This window comes from Leishmania martiniquensis, chromosome 15 (assembly GCF_017916325.1).
Source record: "Leishmania martiniquensis isolate LSCM1 chromosome 15, whole genome shotgun sequence".
In the NCBI taxonomy this organism is placed as follows: Eukaryota; Euglenozoa; class Kinetoplastea; order Trypanosomatida; family Trypanosomatidae; genus Leishmania; species Leishmania martiniquensis.
In genome coordinates, this window is record NC_090150.1 from 249,621 (window position 1) to 269,785 (window position 20,165).

Sequence of the window (20,165 nt, forward strand, 5' to 3'; positions counted from 1 at the left end):
CACCTTGTAAGGTCCTCCCTTGAAGGCACTCCACCGGGTGTTCCTCTCTCCGCATTCATCGTTTTCTCCTCCCTCTCCCCCATTCTGCCATGTATTTTTCCTCGCTGAAATCCGCTGCATCGGCCTGTGTGCACCGCCCTCCCTTTTCCTCCACACACACCCCCACACACACACACTTCACCTCCCCATGTCATCCGGCCTTCCTTCTCGCCTTCGCGTCGCTGAGTCTGCCCCCTCTTTCTTCTTCACTCGCCATATGTGTGTGTGTATGGAGGAAAAGGGAGGGCGTGAGCGCCTGTGGGCATAGGAGCGGCGCCTTTAATGGGTGCGGACTGCTCACGCGCAGCGCGCGTGAGCATCCTTTCGCGGTTGGAAGTGCGGAGGTGGCGTGTGCGCGCCCGGTGTTTCGCCCTCGGGAAAGCACTGTTCTCTGTCGCGCTGGTGCTCTCCTCCCCTCTCCTCCACCCACCCCCACCCCAACGCACGCGGAGGAGAGGAGCGGAAGGCACCGGGAGGTGGGGGGAGCATTTGGGGCGCCCTTTCTCTGAGTTATATTTCATCGATAGAGCCCCCGCCCCACACCCCTCCCCCTGCCTCTCCTCCTCGCTGCCCACATGCCGCTGAACCCCAAAGAAATGAATCTCTTGCCGTCGACGAGGAGGGAGGGGGGAGGAGCACCAGCAGCATCTGCAGTGCCCTCTCTTCCCCTTCCCCTTCCCCTCCATGCGATTACGATCAAGATAGAGAGGGGAGGAGGGGACGCAGATGTACGCGCAAGGCGCGTGATCGGCTCCTCCTTTCGACTCTCGAAGCGTCGCCCACCCACACCGCCCCCGCTCTACCCTCTCTGCTTCGCTTGTTCGATGGCAGCGCGGTCACGCGTGGGAGCAACATCCGAGTAGAGCTGGGGAGCGGGCACGCAAGCGGATGCGCCCGGCCTAGCCCCCTCTCATAGCCCTCCCTCCCTCCCTCTCTCTCTCCCAACGCACCACTTCAGTCGTTGTCCATGATCGTCGCGTGCACCTCTCTCTCTTTTCCTCCCTCCCTTTCGCCGCTGCTGCCTGTCGAGCGTGTCGGTGTGGGCATGTGGTCGCCCATCGAAGGGTGCAGGAATGCCCCTTCCTCCCTCTCCCCCATCTCTCTTACGTATACCCCAAGTGCGGGCGAGGAGCATCTCTGCCACGCACGAGTGATGGGAATTGCTCACACAGGCTGAGGCCCCTCTACGTAACAGCGGCTCCACGAGCTTCGTGCAATTCTTTCTTCCCCATCCCACCCCTCCCTCAGCTCCCTGAGCCTACTGCCTTTTGGTGCACATACACACACACACACACAACACGGCAGCTGACGCGCGTCAAGAGGTTGAGGAAGGGTGTCTGCTGGGCTGCCCCGTAGGCGCGCGAATCGCACGCGCGTGTCTTCCTGAGGGGTCGAGCACTCGACACATACGCACACACTTCACAGACACACAGAGAAAGAGAGAGTGGGGAGGGGAGACGGGCATCACGGAGAGAGGTGTCGCCTATCGTCTTCACCTTCATCTGGTCTCTTTTATTCTGCGTTGTCTGCTCCACTCCATCTGTGTCAGCGCGTGTGCGTCAGAGCGCCGCACGTCTTCCCTCTGCTCGTGCCGCCCCCCCCCAGCACACACACACGCACGCATATATATATATATATCTCCACGTTTTTTTGCCTCTTCAGCGCTCGTCACCCAGTCTCCCCCTCCTTTGCCCTCGCGTCTTCCTGTTGCCAAAGAGGTGCTTATACACCCCTCCACCACAGGGCCACTACACCTGTGCGCCAAAGGGGCAACCTGCTATGCTGTCATGCTCCTCCTCCATTGCGGCCTCCTCCGCTTCATCTTCTCCCTCCTCACCCCCCGAGATCGACGATGGCGGCAATGCCGCCGGCAACGGATCCGAAAGACTTCGGCAATCGCACTCACCAATGAGGGGGTATGTGGACGGGGCTCCGACAGACGAGAAGTCGGGGACAGAGAATGTGCTGGAGGCTACGGCCGCCATCCGTGCTCTCGTGAAGGCTGCTCCACGCACCTGCGCTTCATCAACGCCGGAGACACCGGGAGCGCCACTGACTATCTGCGTCGGCAGCCGCAGTGACGATCAACACGTGCAGGCAGTGGCGCGGTATGCGCGACTGCAGACGCGGTCCGGCTCGCTGACCGCTCGGTCGACAGAGAAGCCAGGCGGCACGGGCAGCGACAGCGGCGACGCCGTGACGCTGCAGCGACCGCAGCTGAGCTATCTGCCCACGGCGCACACGCAGTTTTCTCAGGACGTCCCTAACTCCACCGGCGTACTATATCACCAGCGCGCGCACTGCACCATCGCACCGCCGCCGCGCCGCGCCCACTATGTCCTGTCTTACTCCGCATGCGGCGCACCCCCTCTGCCTCCCACCGCCATGACAGACTCGCAACAGCAACAGCAGCATGAACTGACCCAACGCCCAGTGCCGCCGTCGGCGCTGCGCGTCGCGCTCCCAGACGCGCGCACTCGCCAACCTCCTTCGCTGCAGAGATCTGCAAATAGCCGGGCGTTGTCGCTGACCTCCTCGACGCTGTGTGCGCACTCCGTCGAGCGCCAAGCTTCGCTCTCCACGTCGATCTCTCAGCCTGCGACGCAGCAGACACGCTCGTCCTCGCCGTCTTTGCGCAGCCCGACCCCGCTGGACCTCACCGCACCGCCTAAGCGTCACCCGGCTCGCTGCAGCGACACAATGGAGGCCGAGGAGGCGGCAGGAGACGTCAGAAGCCGGGAAGAGGAGAAGAGTGCGGAATGGCGAGGCGGCGGCACTGCTGCTCCGCTGAAGTCCTTCCAGCCGCAGCTGCCGCGCCGAGACAGGAGCTCTCAATCGGCGCAGCAGAGACCGCGGAGGCTCAGCTTCAGTGGGCCATCCGCAGCTGCTTCAGAGGACAACTTCGTCGCTGAATCTGCAGCTGAAGCTGACCGACTGGACGAGGCTTGTGTCGCGCCGTCGCCTTCAGCCCCTCATCCCGCTGTACTTGACTCCGACGACGGCGCGGCTGGCGCGCCAGCCGTGGTGCAGGCAGCAACCAACTTCGTGGGGGAGTCGAAGCCAGAGGGTGTGAGTACGCTGGTGGTCGAGCCCACGCTGCAGCGAATGGCGTCCGTCACGGTACCGCCCGCGTCGCTGACGCTCGCAGGGGCCGTGGTAGAGGAGCCGCGGCATCTCTCACAGCCGCTTCTCCCTTGTTCAGCGCCTCTGATGGACCTTGGAAGCCCTGTGCAACTGCGCGAACGGCAGCGGCCGTCGTTAGCTGCGCCACCGAGCATGCGTAGCAGAGGCGGCGGTAGTGGTGAGAAAGCTGATGGCGCACTGCCGTGCGTGCCGCTGGTGGTTCCAACGCACGAAAGCGTCTTCTTTCCCATGGGAACAGATGTGATCGCACCCGTGTTGTTGCACTACCTCACCGTCGCCGGCTGGTCCACGATAGCGGGCGGGCGTGACTACTTCAGCCACCGCCGCCTGCGTGGAGGCGAGGTGGCGGGCCACACGGTCCTTTGGCTGCACACGGCGAAGCCGCGCGATCGATTCGTCTTCCTTGTCACCCCTGTGCTGAATCGGGAGGAGGCGGAGCTCGAGTGCGACACAGCCACCGCGGCAGAACAGCATCAAAGGTGGAAGCCAAGCAGCATCGCTAGAGCGTCTCAAACGGCGAGCGGCGGCGGAGGCAACGGAAGCCCGAGTCCCAACGGGGCACCACATGGCCACACACGCGTGGCCACCCCGGCAGCGCGCTGGGGATGGGATAAGACCGCTAAACTGCTCCAGGAGCTGCGCACACGCGTCTTCGGCGAGTCGCCATGGTTTACCTACACCGCCAAAGCGGCATATGCGTGCAGCCGCATCACCCATGTAGACAGGGACGACTCTCTCTCCGTCTCTGATGCCACCACGCCGAGCAGAGACAGCCTCAGCGACTCGAGCGATGGCAGTGGAGGCGATGACAATGATGGCATCACGGGCAGCGTCGGTGGCAGCAGGGTCAGCAGTCATGATGCTCTTTGGGGCTCGCCGGACACGCAGGGCTCAGCTCCATCTCTGTACCTGCCCCTTCCGCACGCACAGGCGGCAGCAACGAGCGGCGGCAGTGTGCACGAGGGCAACCCGCCGTATAGCGTGTCAGCGGCGCCCATGGCAAGGCAGTCCCCGCGCACCTCCCCTAGCAGCGTGATGAGCGTGGCCTCTTCCCCCCCAAACCTGTCACCGCTCGCGGTCGGGCTGACGTTGCTATCACCAAGTAGGAAGCGAGCGGCAACGCACAATACCTCGCAGGACATCGTCTCAGTTCGCAGCTCCAGCGCTCTTGCCCCACCGAGCGCCGGACTCGCGCCTCCTTGGGACAAGCGTCACTGCGGGATCTATCGTAGTTACGTATGGTCCCCTGTGACAGGCACAGCGATCGCGGCCACTGTGACATCGCCGGCCACCCCGCCGCACTCACCGTCGTCGCTCATTCCAGCCGTGGCCTCACCCAAGGCGGCGAACACCTCGAAGCTCCCTGTCGGCGTCGAGGTTGTTGTGGTAGCGCACGCCGATGTTACGGCGATGGACTACGCGCCGCGGCTTACCTCCCATCGGCTTTCCATTGAAGCCAAAGCGGCGCACACGTACTTCTTTCGCTCGCTTAGAGACGCCTTGGTGTACTACCAGTGCGAAGATGCGATGGTGCTCATGGAAGAGCAGTGGGCTGCGGGTGTGACGAGTCAGATCCCACGTCCGCGCGCAGCGACCCCGCGCTACCAGCAGCAACAATCCGACCACGTGTCCGCGGCTAGTTGCAGCAGTGAGCGTCGCTGCGCGAAGGTGCGCGTGGCGTGCTCTCCCTCACATGGGGAGCCATTCCTGCGTGAAGACGGCGAGTCCTCGATCACCGTCGCGTCTGCCCCACGAGAGTCGCCAAGGGAGGCGGCAGAGACGCACGCGCGTCGCGACGGAGATTTTCGTGAAGCAGAAAGGCGTCCGTGTGGCAGTGCCGCTGCAGAGAGCTCCAAATATGATATGTGTGGGGGCGAGGCAGCGCGCGGCAGCACCGGGGTCGACGTGGACCTCTGCAGATCCCCGTTCGGGTCTCATCGGCACCGTCCGTGGCCGCCGTCACCTCCCAGCCAGCCAGATTTGCTAAGTAACGTCAAGAGCATGGGAAGCATCGACGACAGCGGCTCGCTCATGCCCTCAGCCTCTACCGCCACCTCGCCGATGGCGGCACCCAGGAGGCTCCACCACCGACCCCCTCAACACCCGCCACCTAGCTGCCCGCGCGGCTCACCGAAGAGCAGCTTTTCGATGCACCACGGTATGATAGCCACGCAGGGCCGTGCTGAGCGAAGCGTCAGCCGCAGCGGTACGCACAGCAGCGGCCGCGCGGGACTCAGTGGCGCCATCAGCTTCAGGCCTTCGCCATCGTTGCCCCGCAGCACCGCGGGCTCGCGTTTCACAACCGCCTCAGGGTCTGTGGTTCCTTCTCTTGGCCTCACCGTGGGACCACAGTCAAGCGGCCAGTTTCCAGTGCAGCCGCGGCTGACGTCCTCGCACGGTGAGGTAGTCGTCAGCGTGTACACAGCCGACCCCGTCTTCAACACAGTGCTCCGCGAGCTGCTGGTGCCGGAGCAGGGAACACATCCGTACACGTGGAGCGTGGCGGAGCAGAAGCGGCTCCTCTCGATGGTCGAGGTGGGCATGCCCGCGTGGTCCATCTTCTATAGCTCTACCGGCCTGCCGTATCGTCGTCTGTTCCGTCTGCTCTACTCAGGCCTCACCAACCTCTGGCCACTGCTCTCGCTCGCCGTTGGGCTGTACGACTTGTACAAGCACCTACCGCAGCTGAAGAGCTTCATGGAGCACACGCTGGAGCCGATCACTCGGTGGGTGGAGCGGCGCTTCACTATTCGGGTCTCCGTCCTGGTAACCTATCTGATCTCTGTTGCTGTCAACATCTTCAGCAGCCTCAGCTCCTTTGTCGCCCAGTTTTACCTCGTACAGCTCTTCTCTCTGCCGATTGTGCAGCTCGCGCTGGCGCTGCTGAAGCTGCCCTTCGTGATCGCCTTCGACGCGGTGTGGGCTTTGGCGACAACTGTCCTTGCCACCTTCAGCCTCACGCTGCAGGTGGTGCGTGTTGTGGTGATGGCACCGCTTGTGCTGGTCATGAATGTGGCATCCCTGCGCGAGACTTGCGGCGCTGCCCTGCCCCTGGCCGTCGAGGGCACGTCGATGTCGGTGAAGTGGTGGCGCGCGTGGGTGGAATTCTGGGAGACAGTCGCGTCGCCCATGAAGAACGCGGCGCGGGCGTGGTGGGACTCCATGATGCACTTCAGCACCTCGGCAGCGCGGCGCGAAACATCCATCCGGCGATGGACCTCGCCCAAGCTGGAGCAGCTGGCTATAGTGGTTGGGGAGGTGCAAGACTGCCTCGCCATCAACGCGCAGCTGTGGTGGTCGTACATTTTGCTACCCGGCATCGAATGCAAAGTTCTCCTGAGCGTGACGCTTGTGTACATGTATTGGCTATTCTTGGGCATCTCTCCCGAGCTCTGGGATGAAGTCATCTACGCCTCCGGCGCGCGGCGCCTCCCGCCCCTCAGAGCAGACCCATCGGCATCGCATGCGTCGGCAGTGTCGCCGACGATCAAGCCAGCGTCGCCAGCGGCGTCCTCGCCCTTTACAGTCACACCAGCAGCCGACGGTGGCGTAGGCGCGCAGTTCAAGGGTGGCAGTCTCGATGTGTGCGACGACAGCGGAGAAGCGCCGGGGTCGGCTTGCTCTGCAAGCTTCGGCTCAAGATTATTCCCCCTCTTCCACAGTTGGCATCGAGACGGTAAGAGCTGCTCCTCCCCCTCATCTGCTGGGATGCGGCCGCCATCAACGGCCTGCACGGATAAATCTCGCACCTCTGCGGGTAGCAGCGGCACCTCGCCCCTCGCTGTCCACCTGCAGTCGCAGCAGGCGTTTTCGGCCCTTGTGGCAGAGCTTCTGTTACCCAACATGGTGCTGGAGCTCCTGCATCACGTCCGCGGTGCGCTTGCACTCGGTTGCTCCGGCGCTGTCGCGTTCGCGTCACGAATGACGACGTGTCATGCTAAAGTCGTCCTGAGCAACAGTTCTGGCGAAGCATTCAACAAAGTTCGCGCAGTCCTCAACACATCCTCTCAGTGCTCGTGGACAGAGGCGCTGGATGAGGTGTTCCTAAGGAACCACACTGCTGCAGAAGCAGTAGCCCTCATCACTGGTGTCTCTATGGGCAGTGGCCGTGAGAAGGGGCAGGCAAATCCGCTCATCGTGCACATGCGGCGGGACAGCAGTGACTTCTTTGCCGACTCTGCCGAGCTGCGCCGCATCTGGCAAGCAGTCGTCCTCGCCAAGTGGGGCGACACCGTTGGACGTGAGACACCGCGTGTAGCAGTAGCAGCGAAGGTGGAGGCGTCGCAGGACGATGCAACTGCGGTGAGCAACGCGCACGTCGAGGAAACGCGATCTTGACGCAATTGGGGGAGGGGGGAGGGGCACGCGTTCTACTCTGGAGCAGATGCCTCTGCGCCGCTCGTGTGGGCCCCCGTATATATATATATATACCACGGAAGGCGGCGAAATCGCAGCAGCCTATCCCTTAGGAGCTTCTGCAGCCCAACATGCCTCTCTGCACGTCTGCTAGTGGGCAAGAATGTGGTGTGACTGACGAGGTGGAATGAGAAGGGGGCGCCATGTAGAGGATCCCCTATGCTGGGCACCATATCCGCGTCGCCTCGCTCTGGTGGAAGATGGAGCGACAGTTGAAGTGGTCTGCGACGGCACTTCTGTACCTATCTGCATATATAACGAGAAGCGCCCACCAGCCCCGCTCGGGGGGAGGGGGGCTGTTCGCTGCCTTCCACCCACCCGACTCCAACCCGTCGACTCGATGAACACCCGACTCTGTGGGCGTCAGTTTCTGCGCTACTCCACGAATCGTCGCTGCGAGTTTGCTGTGCTCTCTCCGCACCATGTGCGCCCTTCTTTCGCCCCAAGCCGCTCACACGCCCTCCCCCCTCTTCTACCCTCCCCTCCCACCACACACCTTCCTTCGCCTCTCATGAAATGTGCACGTGCTGAAGCACTTGCACGCAACCGAACGAGCTTCGCCAGATAGTGAAACGCCGCCGCTTCGGCCCCCTCCATCGCACCCGCCCGCCTTCCTCGTGCCCTTCACTTGGCGCTTCTCCCCTCACTCGCCGCCGCCGCCACCGTCCTCCTTTTTACCGTCACGCACACCTTCGTCCCTCCCCAAGGGCATCTCCACAGCCACAGCCGCCGTCCCCCCCACTCCGCACCACCATCACCACCCTCAGACCGGTAGATCTCTGCAACCCTCCCTCCCGCCATCCTCATCCTGCCCTTCCAGTCAAGGCTCCCAATCGGTTCACCTACCTCACCGCCACCACCACCCCGTGCGTCAGCGAGGAGGGTCGAGGGTTCACGTCTGTGGTGCATGCTGCAGCCGCAGTGGCGAGTGCCGTCGCTCCCTCGCTCGCTCTCTAGCGCGTGCGCGCGTCCCTGTGCACAGCCGTTTCCCCTCGACTGACACCCACGCCGCCGCCCCCCCACGGGCACTCCTCCTTCACGCCTCTCCCCCTTTTTTCTTCCACTTTCAGGATGACCACGAACGCGAGCGCGGTGGAGTACATGGCCAAGACCCGCCAGTCCGTGCTCGATGTAGGCCAACGCAATCAACTGGAGGCGATGCAAGCAGAGGTGCGCCGCAACAATGAGCAGCTCACCTCACTCCGCCGCGAGAACAAGGAGCTTCGCCTGGTGCTGCAGCAGACTATCCGCGGCCAGCGCAACATCAGCGTCGAGGACCACTACGCCAAGGAAGAGGACATGCTGCACAACAAAATGTGCGTGCTGAAGCGCAGCCTCAACGCCGTCAAGGGCAAGAATGCGGAGCTGCTGAAGGAGATCGAGCGAACCATCGAAGAGAACCGCTTCATCCAGCAGGAGGGCAACGGCGTTCTGCAGGAGGACTCCGCCGTCGCGCAGACAATTCGCGCCCTCGAGAACCGCCTCGACAAATGCCTGGTGAAGCACAATGAGGTGCAGACGATTCGGCGCACGTACGAGACACTGCTGGAGCGACTGCAGCTGGAGCAGGCGGGCTTCAACACGCAGATTTCGTCGACGGAGCAGGCGCTGCAGTGCGCCAACAAGGAGCTCGGCGAGCTGGTGGCGGTTTGGAAAAGCGCGGCGAAGGCGCGAGACACGGCGAAGGCGGAAGTGTCCGACCTGAAGATGCAGCTGGCCGCAGAGCGGCAGAGGCAGCGGAAGGACCTCGATGAGCGCCGCGCCTTCATCGAGTCGAAGCGGCAGCAGCTGGAGAGGAAACATGAGTCGATGCTGCTGAAGCTCTCTCAGCAGGAAGATCGGCACGCGCGCACCCTGCAAAATGCGGCCGCCGCCGCCGGTGGTAGTGCCCGGCGCCGTGGGCACCGCAGCCTCGCCTCGTCAGCCTCATCCCTCAGCCCAGAGGATCTGGAGCAGGTGCAGCGGCAGAAGACCGCGTACCTCCGCCTGCGCGATGTGACAACGGGAGCGAACGTCACCGACGTTCTCGCAAAGCTGCGCGAGCGCTCGGCTCAGCACCTTCAGCTTCAGGCCACGGCGGCCGAGCTCGAGGCCAGCATGCAGCAGCTGGAGAAGGAAAGGTTAGCCTTGCAGTCGGAGTGGGAGGAGGTGAACCACCGCGCCGGCCACGCACTCGTGTCCGCTCGTGTGATGCGGGCAGCTCGAGACCAGGACGGGGGAGCTGAAAATGAGAGCGGCCACGCGGGTGGCGCCCATTCCAATGGTAGCGATGGCAACAGCAGCAGGAACGCCTCAGCGGAAGTCAGTGGTGCTGGCACGACCGACTACGGCCTTCTCGCGGACCGGCGTCACGAGCGTCGACTTGTTCTGGAGGAGTTCCGCCAGCACCTGCGCCAGCGGCAGGACGAGCTGGAGGAGGCGGAAGAACAGCACAACCGGCTCGCCCAGCTTCTCAGGGAGGTGGACCTCGGTGTTCAGTACCTGGCCGAGAAGTTGTCCATCTCTGGTGCGCTGCCAGTCACGGCATGCGTGGCAGCGGACGTATCCGCGGCACCGCAACAGCACCATAAGCAGCGACCCGCCATGCAGACGACCCTTACAATCGATCTGCTGCGCAACTGCGGCGCCAAGCTGCAGCTTATGCTAGAGGAGCTGCCCCCAGGGGCGTTGAGCGCCGTCGTACAGTCGATGAGCAGGGCGAAATTTCTAACTCCCTGCACGAACGTGCGCGTCCCCGAGGTACTGGAAGCGCAGCGCGCCCAGCAGCAGCACACTTCCTCTGCATCCAACGCGCACGGGCCGCTTCCGCACATTGGCAGCGCTTCTCCGTCTCACGCCCCCGTGGTATCACCGGGTGGTGGTCCCTCGTCGTCAGCGTGGCGCGCTGGTAGCGCCGATAGCGACGCACCGGCTACAGGCGCGGCTGCCTCTGGTGCAGCCGCTTCAGTGGCGGCTGCCATGTCCTCTGCGGAGGACTTCCCTGAGAACGAAATCCACGACCGGCAGGAGCTAAAGATGATGTCGATGGCAACGGTGGAACGGGAGCAGCAGAAGGCGCGCAAACGTCAGATGCAGCAGAGACGCAACAAGGACGAGACCGCGTAATAGGGGGAAGGCTGCACGCGAGGTGGCGAGCGCACTGCTTCTGCGCCTCGCGCGCGCCGTCCTTTCCGTCGCCCCCTTCCTCCCAGCTTTCTGCAGAGCGCCCTCGGCAGGGCGATGAAGGCGCACAGCCACCGCCACCACTACCGACCCACCCCCACGCCCGCAAATATTTCATGTACATCCCTCCCTCTCTCGATGCATTGCCTTCACATGTGAGTGATTTTCTGTTGAACCGAAAAGGAAAGGGGAAACGAGAAGACGCGCTGCACAGGCACAGACACCTACACGACAGCGTGCGCATGGCACCTCACCGTGGGCGCGCTGCCCGCGTGGCGGTCTGTGCTGACACGGTCGACTTTGGCTCTTCTCACTCGGTGTCATTTTAGAACGTGCCCGCCACCGCCGCCGTCTCTCTCGCCTCTGTCGCTGCTTCGCCCACCCCACCCCCTTGCCCATATGTATGCTAGCGCACTGATTCTTGTCCCCGCACGCACAAAGTGGACGCCCTCTTTTTTGCTTCTTGCCGGCGGCGACACCACGTGCCATGAAGCGCGTGGGCTCTCTCTCTTTGGGCCCATCTCCACACCCTTCGTCCCCTCCGCCGCTGTGCAGCAGAAGCAACTCCCACCCCCTTTCCTCTTCCCCCTTATTGTATTGTGAATGATGTCTCCTCTCGCACCCGTGCTCAGTCCCAAGCAACGGCAACCAACGCCACGAGTGTGTCTCCTCCCTGCCCATCCCGTCGTGGGTCAAAGCAGCGCAGCGTTCTGTGGTGAAAGGGCATCAAATCCGCGGGCAGCTGCTCCTCGCCTACCATGCACTGCGAGTCCGCTCGCAAGCACCTCGACTCGTATCGACCGTGTTGGCGAGCCGCTCCATGTCCTTCTCCGCCTTTCTTACTGGCGCCTCTCAGGCCCGTCCAAAGCGGCGTGCACTACTCATGCCCAAGCGCATGCGATCGAGTGCAGTGTCACTATTCCTCCTCTCCTCACCCGCCTTCTCTGCCGCTTCCTCGAGGGAGGTATCTGGGTACGTGCCAAGCACGTGCGTCTCCCATCACCTCCGCACAACCCGCACAAGGGGCTGTGCGCGAACGCTCGCCGTCCCTCTGTGTCGTACCGCTCCCCCTCGGCCGCTGACCCCCCTCCGCTGATGCGTCTCTGACGCGTTTTTCTTTGCTCATCGTGCGCACACATACCAAAACGACCACCCCCCCGAAGGCGAAGCAGCCACAAAGAAAAAGTGTTGCACGGCAGTGCGGCCGGCCGCACTGCCACCTATCCTCTCCTCCTCGCATACTTCGGCTGTATCGCTGCTACACCCTCCCCCCTTTCAGCGCTGGCGGAGAGGGAGGGGGGAGAGAGGGAAAAGCCTACGCGCACGCCTCTGCGTCTGCAGAAATGCGGCTTAGCGGCACTGCTGCTTTCGGTTCCTCGACGTCGGCGCCGTCGTCACTATCTACCGCCGTTGCACCTGTCGGTGAGGTCGCTCTTTCACGCCGCCAATGGCAGCCGTGCCGCCACCACCTCCTTCGCTGCTTCGCCTTGGCAGACCTTCTTGGCGTGTCGCCGACAGTGAGACAGCAGCTGGCGGCGGCGGCGAGAACGCCGCCTGACTCACTGGGCCGCGCACTCGACACCCCCGAGAGCAGCCCCTCCACACAGGCGTATGCGCTGGAGCACATTCTCGCGGCAGCCGTTTCCAAGAGACTTCTCGACGGCACCGACGTCGCCAATACGAGCGCCACGACGAGTGTCAGCGGCACCGAACGAGATCCACAGCAGACCGCGCGAAAGCGACCAACCTCGTCACTGACGGCGCCTGTGTGGGCGGCAGCCTGGTCTGAGCCTCCGAGTACCTCACCGCCAGGGCTGCAAGCCAGTGAAAAACTGATGCTGCCAACGGTTCTCAGCTCTCCAGAGGGGGTGGCCCGCGTGGACGCCTTACACTCATCTTTCCTTCCGTTTCTGCTTGTAGTGCTACTACAGCGCGTCACTGGGGAGTGCGGCGGCGGCGGCAGTCGCGACATCCACGTCCCAGGTGTCGCAGCGCCGAAGAAAACCAATGGCGACAACGCCGTCAAGGCCGATGCACCATCGTCACACTTATCTGTGAGACATCAACGAGCCTGCCGTGCAGCGCTGCAGCAGCTGCTGCAACTGTACATGCCTCTGCTCCTCACGCGTCGGCGCAAGGCCTGTGACGTGGTGAGCGCCATTGTGGAAGCAGTGCGGGGGTGCTCATGCCGCTCTCTCGGCGGCGAGGCCGCTGCAGCCGAGCACGAGAGCCGAAAGGGTATCCATCGTCTAGTGCAGCAAAATCTGTCCTGTGACGAGTTTAAGGAGTGGCTGCAGGCAGCTCGTCTGTTGTCAGACACGCTCGTCGCATCTCTCTACCGCGTCAGTCGGCGAGACGGTGCCACAGCCACCGCGGCGGCAGACGAGGACAATTTGATGGAGGCGCAGTGGACACTGGAGATGGCCGGGTGTTGGTTGAGCGCGGCGCGTATGGACCACGACAGTAGCGCGTCGGTGGCGGAGGAACGAAACTTCATAGACCTTTTCTGGTGGGAAGGAGCGCAGAGGGAAGCAGGCGTGAGCGCTTCGCGCAACGTCGCGGGGCCAACGGCCGACAGGGGCACTCCTGCCAGTGCTGCAGCCGCAACTCATCGAGAAGGCCGCGTGGCGTTCACCACGACCGCGGAAGTGCTAGCCCTTGCCGACGTTATATGCGCCGTAGTGGCTGAAACGTGCGACGACATGTACGCCCACGACGCCCTGCCATCGCAAGAGCAACTGCAGCAGCTGGAGAAGGATGGTCACACTGGCATACAGTGTCAGCGGGCACCGTCGAGTGTTGCATGGAGTGGTAGCCGCACCGTGGCGGCTCTCAACGATGTCACCACCTTCTTCCTTACTGTGCATCACGATAAGGGAGCTTCAGGCCTCCTCCACACCCCTTCGAACTCCTTCGGGACGGCAACGGAGCTTGGCCACAGCTACGCGCTTCTCCTCGCTGAGCGCCTTGAGGAGGTGCAGTGCCTGCAGCATCGCTTGCTCGCCGCAGCAGAACGCGCCGTCCACCGAGTTCTGCAGCAGCAGCACCAACAGCCCCTCGGCGCCCTCTGGAAATCGCCAGAGATGGTCGTGGCCCTGTGCAGCGTGACCGCCTATCAGGTGCGCACCCAGCTGCATCGATGCGAGCAGCGCATGGCCGAACTTTGTACTGCGACGACAGAAACGGCGGCGCCGACGGCCCTGTCAGGGGTACGGCATGTAAGTCCCGCCTCGTTTCCCTCTGGCAGCGCGGCCACGGTCGCTCAGAAGGCCAGCAGCAGCGATGGTGAGGCTGCCGAGAGTGCACGAAGCCGCGGGTGCCCGTCTGCTGGAGCCCCCCACACCGCCGCTGCACCGGAGCCCCTTCACCTGGGAGAGACGCTTTGGTCAGAGGCGGAAGAGGAGGAGGATGCCACAGGACAGCATGCGGAGAGCCAAGAAGGGCGGCGTGCCCACGCCCATAGTGCCCGTGCTGGACTCCTCACGCATGCAACACTGTCGCCCCCCTCCACATCGGGCGCCGCCACCACCACCACAGCAGCAGCGGCAGACGCTTCGATTCTCATGCCGTTACACCCGCCGGTGCCACCTTCACTCTCCGCACCACCGTCTCCTGTGAATGTGCCTGGGTCCGATCGCTGCACCCCGCGCACAAGCGGCTTCTCGCACGCGGCTCGCGCTGATGAAGCGCTGCCTGCCATGCATGAACGCGATGATTCACCAGCGGCAGCTGACGAGGACGCCGAAGCTCTTGAGCTGCGCACGCGCGGAGGCGGCGACTACTCCTATGCGCCTGCTCGCTCGATGGAGCATCTATGGGAGCTGCCGGCGTGTGTACCACGAGAGTGGACCCCAGCGCTAGCCACGCTGATGGCGTGTTGCCTGCTGTGTCTCAGCCCCTCCTCATCAACGGCGGCAACGTCGCGGCTCGCGATTCTGCTTGGCGTGCCACTGCTCAGCAGTTGTTCGGCCGAGGAAGGGTTTGCACGCCGCGCCACCGCCACTGCTGCCGGGGAGCCGACCTCCGCGCCGTTGGCAAGGCAGGTCGCCATCCCGAGGCCTCGCTTCCTTGACTTCGCCTTCAGCAGGCACTACCAAGCGTCAACGGCGATAGCAGCGGGCGGAAGTGCACGCAGCAGCGTGTGCAGCAGCAGCAGCAGCAGCACCCATCACAGCGCCACGGGCATCACTCTGACAGTGGATAGGACCGGCAGTGGCAGAGCGACTGCCACTGCCGTGGGGGCGCTGGCGCAGTGGCACCTGCAAGGGCTGATCCGGCAGCTGCGCCTGCCAGTCAATGGGCGTGTGTTGCCGAGCGAGCAGAGTGGCGTAGACGGTCGCCAAGGCAGCCACGCCTCCGTGATGCCTCGCTCGACTGGTGCGGCAGCAGGGGGCGCCTCCTGGCTCATGCTATACAGTCAGGCCACCCGCTCGCATGCCTGTGCGCCGGATGCGACGCTGCTCGCAAATCGCGCTGCATTGCGCTCCTTGCCGCCGCCGGGTGGCGTCCTGCGCCTCCTCGACCCCGTGTCTCTCCTCGCCAGCTGCTTTGCTCTGATGCACCTGCTGCAGACGCACCCGCTTTTCTTCCAGCAGGCAAGGTTGGGTGGGCGCACAATGCACGAGTTGCGACTCGGCGTGCTTGAGGCTCGCTGGGATGGCGAGCCGGGGTGTGCAACACAGATGCTGCAGCGCCACAGTACCGCATCGAGTGCTGTGACAGTGTCCGTCACTAGCGCCTTGGGATCCCTTTTGGATGGCACCGCTGCTCGACGCTGTGCTCGTGGTCACTCACTGTGGGATGGCACCTACTCCGCGGCAGCAGATGCGGCACCGGCTGGACCGCTGAAAACGGGCGCAAGTGATGATCACCGTCACCGTGAGCATGCTGATGCACCGTTGCGGGCTGTGGCGGTCGATGCCTGTGGTGATGGTGGCGACGGCCGCGATGAACCGGCTTCGGCCACGTGCCGTCTTACCGAGGCGCTTCTGGTTGCCGTTTCCTACGTCGGGTGTCGAGCTCTTGCAGCAGCACTGGCACGGTTCGCGGCTCCAGGCCTCACGAGTGTTGCCTCGCGTCGGGGTGGCGGCATTGCCGCTGCTGCCACTGCCCTGTCTTCGCAAGACCTTTGGTGCGACGCTCTGCAGGCGATCGCGGGGGCACTGCTGGAGGCGCACCGAGCGCACAAAGGCGGCGTTGCCGCCAGCCGTGCTCGTGCTGTGGCAGCAGTAGCAGCAAGGCAGACCTTTGATCACGGCAGCACGCGTGCCTGCAACGACGGCACGCCGGCCTCCCATGCATCGGCCGCTGTATCCGTGACACCATGGCTGAACGATTCCCAGCGAGCACTTTGCCTCGGCGCTGTCCAGACAGCGACGCCGTCCTATGCAGCTCATCTCGATGGTGATGCTGGGCGCGGCTCCGACCCCGCCGCTTCCCCGTCCCTCATGGTCGCCGCGGTAGCCCCAGTGCCGGCATCGCTGTCAACGGAAGCACAATTTGGGATTGGTGCCTTCTTCACTGCCCTGGTGCGAGCACTGCTGCAGCTCCACGCGTCGGCGTCGGAGGCGAGCGCCGATGGGGGACGGCACGGTCAGCCGCCGCATTGGCCACCGCCTCTCATGTGCGTTCTCCAGTGCCTCTATGCAGTGGTCAGCATCATTGATGACCTCTTGCACGACTACGCCAACGCACCGCCTGCCGTGCTGTGTGACGTGCTCGCCATGATGCTGGTTGTGCAGTCGCAGCAGCAGCCTCTTTCAGCGACGGTGACGGTGGTGGGCGACGCAGCACCGCAGCCGCACGCGAGTGCCACGTGTACAATGTGGGAGGCGCTGCACCGGACGCCGTTCTGGGACAGCGCCCTGCTAGGTTCCGTGGAGGCTGCCAGTCGCGCGTGGGCGTGCGCGGGGAAGCGCTGCGGCGCCCCATCATCGGGGAACGAGGAGGAGAGTCGAAATAGCGTTCCTCCGCACCGCGTCTCCTCCCTCTCGGCAGCGAAGCCGGGTGGGGCATCGTCGGCGCCGCACGGTCCCGCGCCACCCCAGCTCTCCTACCCGCCGTGGCAGAGCCTCCTAGGGCGCCTTCCGTGTTCCCGAGACCCATGCACGACAGCGTGGCTCCCAGCCGCCTTCCGCGGGTCGTCACGCCATAGAAGCAGCAGGACACTGCTTTCTCTTCTGGCAAAAGAAGAAGATCTGCTGCTGGCCGGCCCGGCGTCTGCAATGACGGCGCGCGCGGCTGCGGCTGTCGCCGAGGGTGACGGCGAGCGGGAAGCGCCAATGAGGCGTGCGGGGACGGTAGACGAGATTCGGCAGCTGAGCATTTTTCTTGTATCCTCCGCACGCTACGCAGGGTGGATCGAGAGGCTGTGCGACGCGTGGTGCGTGTAACGACGAGTGACGCATGTGAGTGGTGCATTTCTGCTTCCCTTTCGCTCCACCCCATCGACTAACTCACGCCTTCACACACACACACACTTACACACACATGTGCAGACATCGATTCCTTTGCAGCGGCCTGCACGCGTGCACGGGTCGCGCGACGCCATACCCAGACCCGGTGTATTCGGCGTTGGACGCCAAAACGAAAGAGCTGCGACAAGACACGAGAGCAGCAGTAGCGGCGCGTGCGCGCCAGCGCATGCGCAGCACGAGAGGCATCGGGTAGGAGGGCGCGCACCGGAGGAGAGCAGCCGAGACGCGAGGCTGTCGGTCACCCACCACCACCACCGCCTTTCCAGACAAACTGCACCGAGGCGCCCTCTTTAGCGTCACTGCTGTTGCCCGCCCCCCCCCGTGCACCCGCTTTCACACCTCCCCCCTCCTCCTCCTCCTCCCCAGCCCCGCTGTTCTCCCCTCCCCCTCCTGATCTCGAACTTGGCCAATTCTCTTCAGCCACCTGCCCCCCCCTCCTTAATCACTCCATTCTGCTGCACGCGGACAGGTACACGGCTACCTTTCTCTGCGAGGGCCGTTTTCTTCTGCGTCTGCGCAGCTGCATCGACGGTCAGATTCTCGCGCGTGAGGAAGGGAGGTACCGTTTGCCCGGCTGGTAAAGCGCCACTCCTCTCTGCCTGTGTGTCTGTGTCTCTCGGCCGGATCAGAGGGTAGTGGGAGGCTGTTGGCCCAGAGGCCACATGTCTCTCGATTCACCTCGCACCTCCTCCGCCTCGTCTGAGGCTCTTCTCGCTGCCTGCACAGCTGAAGCTCAACAGCTGCGCGATGCCCTGCGTGAGGTGGCTCTCCGCGAAGCGGGAGGGGCGCCCGGTGCGGTTCTGGAAGGCAAGTATCTCGCCTTAGTAAAAACATGCAAGTCCCTCAACGTGCAACTCGCGACAACTCAGCAGCAGCTGACGGCGGCGCGGAACGCGCTCCAGGCGGAGCAGGAAAAGACGCAGCGGTTGGCAGCCGCCGTCAAGGTCTCCTTGCTTGGTGCCCGGGCAGCGAAGACCGACTCCAAGTCGTCGGCACGGACGGCTCACCTAGACGGCAGCGGTGATAACGTTGGCGGCAGCAAGAGCAGCGGTGCGGAAGGCAGCGGGGGAGCAGCGCCAGCCTCGTCCGCGGCTGTCGCGCGCGTGTATGACCAGCTGCATCTGAAGGAAATCGCCATGGCCGAGATGCAGCGAGAGAACGCTGCTCTGCGCACCCTCATCCAACGCGAAGTCGGGCTGCGTGACGACAAAATGGACGTTGACAGTCTTCTACGCCGCGCGGCCTCCGCCTTGGGCAGCAACGGTGGGTCAGCGGCAACTACTGTTGGAAGTAAGGCAGCCTGCGGCTCGGACGGGGGCGGCTGGCGTGGTCGCGCGGAGGAGATTGTGCTCCTCAAGGGTCAGCTCAAGGATGCGCAGCGCGAGTTGGACAAAGTAGCGGCGGCGCAGGGCAGCCACGGCGGAGGCGAGGACGACGTGGAAACAAGGACGGAGCCGCTTTCGCTTCCCGACTCCGTCCGCGCTTTCCTTGGCGCAGGTGCCGATCCCGCGGCCGAGGCCCGGTCGGTGGCAACCACCACCACCGTGCAGACGCGTCGGCCACACCACGATGTCGACGACGACGCACGCGATCGACTGAATGCCATGCAGCAGCAGCGGGCAGCTCAGCTGCGCCAGCTCACTGCGGATCTCGCCCAGCAGCAGGCTCAACTGAACGAGGAGCGAATGAAGTCGTCTGCGCTGCAGGCGCGGGTGAAGACGATGAGCTCAGAGCTGAAGACGCTTCGCAGCTATGTGGACACCATTCTCGAGAAGAGCAGCACAGACAATGAGCTTGTGGAGGCATACAAGACGGAGCTGAAGCACGCTCACGAGGAGGCGCGTGAGTGGAAACGGGCAGCGGCGGACGCTCTGAATCGAGTACGCAACGATGGCGACGAGACGAGGACCACCTTTACTGTCAGTGGCATGCGTAATGGGCTCAATCACGCAGCAGCAGCAACGGCGCGTCTGTCTCCGTATCGAAAGGCCGCCAGGGACGAGAGGGCTGTCGACGCCGGTGGTGATGCTGCAGAGAAGGCTTGTGGGGCGCAACTTTCGTTGCCGCCGTCACAGCTACCGAAGTCCTTCTCCAGCTCCCTGTACGAGTGGGTGTGCCAGGCGTGTGACGAGGCACCGCAAGAGGTGGAGCAAGAAAACACCCAACCGGCCGTTTCCGCCTCCGCGAAGGCGTTGGCAGCGGTGCTGCGGCACGCCTTTCAGTATGCCTTGCTGGTCGAGCGGCATACTGCAACAGAAGCCGAGTCGGCGCTCGCTGGCACAGACAGCAATAGCGCCGAGAGCGTCTTGCTCAAGGAGAACACCGCGCTGAAGAAGCGCATCCGCGCAATTTCGGAGCTGATGGAGAAGGAGCTGCAGGCGCAGCGAGTGTTGTGGGCGGCCGCCAACGCCGGCGCGAAACCGTCGACGGTATCGTGAAAAATAGAGAGACCGTGTTACCCTCCCCGCTTGCGTACGCTGGCACTCGTCGCCGGCGCTGCTCTCTTTTCGTGCCGTGACTGCTGCCGCAACGGTACGAACACCGTGCAGGGTTTATTGGCGGTGTGATGCATCCGTAACTTTTCCTCCATCGTCCTTTCGGCCCTCCCCCCACCCCACACACATACTCACAATTTTCGCAGGGTGTGTGTGTGGGGGGAGGGGGGCCATCGCGTTGTCATCACCGTTTTCGCTTTAGTGTGGACTGCTTCCCTTTTTGAGCTTTCCGACCCACCCACCGCCCACACCTCTGCACGCTCGAGCGCGTCGCTCGCCATGGCGGCGACGAGAGCACAACGGCAGGGAAAGAGCGGGAGAAAAAAGAGACGCCCGGCAGAGCGGCACCGCTATGGTGCATCCCCTTAGTCGAATGGTTCTTCAGCGCACATCGCCCCTTCTCCTCCTCCCCCCTTCCCCTTCCCCTTCCCTC

At 63.7% G+C, this 20,165-nt stretch overlaps 4 protein-coding genes across 4 annotated transcripts; all 4 read left to right on the forward strand.

The window, feature by feature from the left end:
* Positions 1–1,947: 1,947 nt before the first annotated feature.
* Positions 1,948–7,521, forward strand: LSCM1_06889 (uncharacterized protein; the record flags this gene model as incomplete). Its single annotated transcript, XM_067324292.1, has 1 exon — positions 1,948–7,521. The coding sequence occupies one exon, from the start codon at positions 1,948–1,950 to the stop codon at positions 7,519–7,521; it is 5,574 nt and encodes a 1,857-aa protein (XP_067179963.1).
* A 1,149-nt stretch (positions 7,522–8,670) lies between these two features.
* LSCM1_06890 (uncharacterized protein) lies at positions 8,671–10,704 on the forward strand (the record flags this gene model as incomplete). Its single annotated transcript, XM_067324293.1, has 1 exon — positions 8,671–10,704. One exon carries the CDS (start codon positions 8,671–8,673, stop codon positions 10,702–10,704), a length of 2,034 nt encoding a protein of 677 aa, XP_067179964.1.
* Positions 10,705–12,104: 1,400 nt separating this feature from the next.
* LSCM1_06891 (uncharacterized protein) lies at positions 12,105–17,153 on the forward strand (the record flags this gene model as incomplete). Its single annotated transcript, XM_067324294.1, has 1 exon — positions 12,105–17,153. The coding sequence occupies one exon, from the start codon at positions 12,105–12,107 to the stop codon at positions 17,151–17,153; it is 5,049 nt and encodes a 1,682-aa protein (XP_067179965.1).
* Positions 17,154–17,899: 746 nt separating this feature from the next.
* LSCM1_06892 (uncharacterized protein) lies at positions 17,900–19,675 on the forward strand (the record flags this gene model as incomplete). The annotated part of the gene is made up of 1 exon (XM_067324295.1): positions 17,900–19,675. The coding sequence occupies one exon, from the start codon at positions 17,900–17,902 to the stop codon at positions 19,673–19,675; it is 1,776 nt and encodes a 591-aa protein (XP_067179966.1).
* Positions 19,676–20,165: the final 490 nt, after the last annotated feature.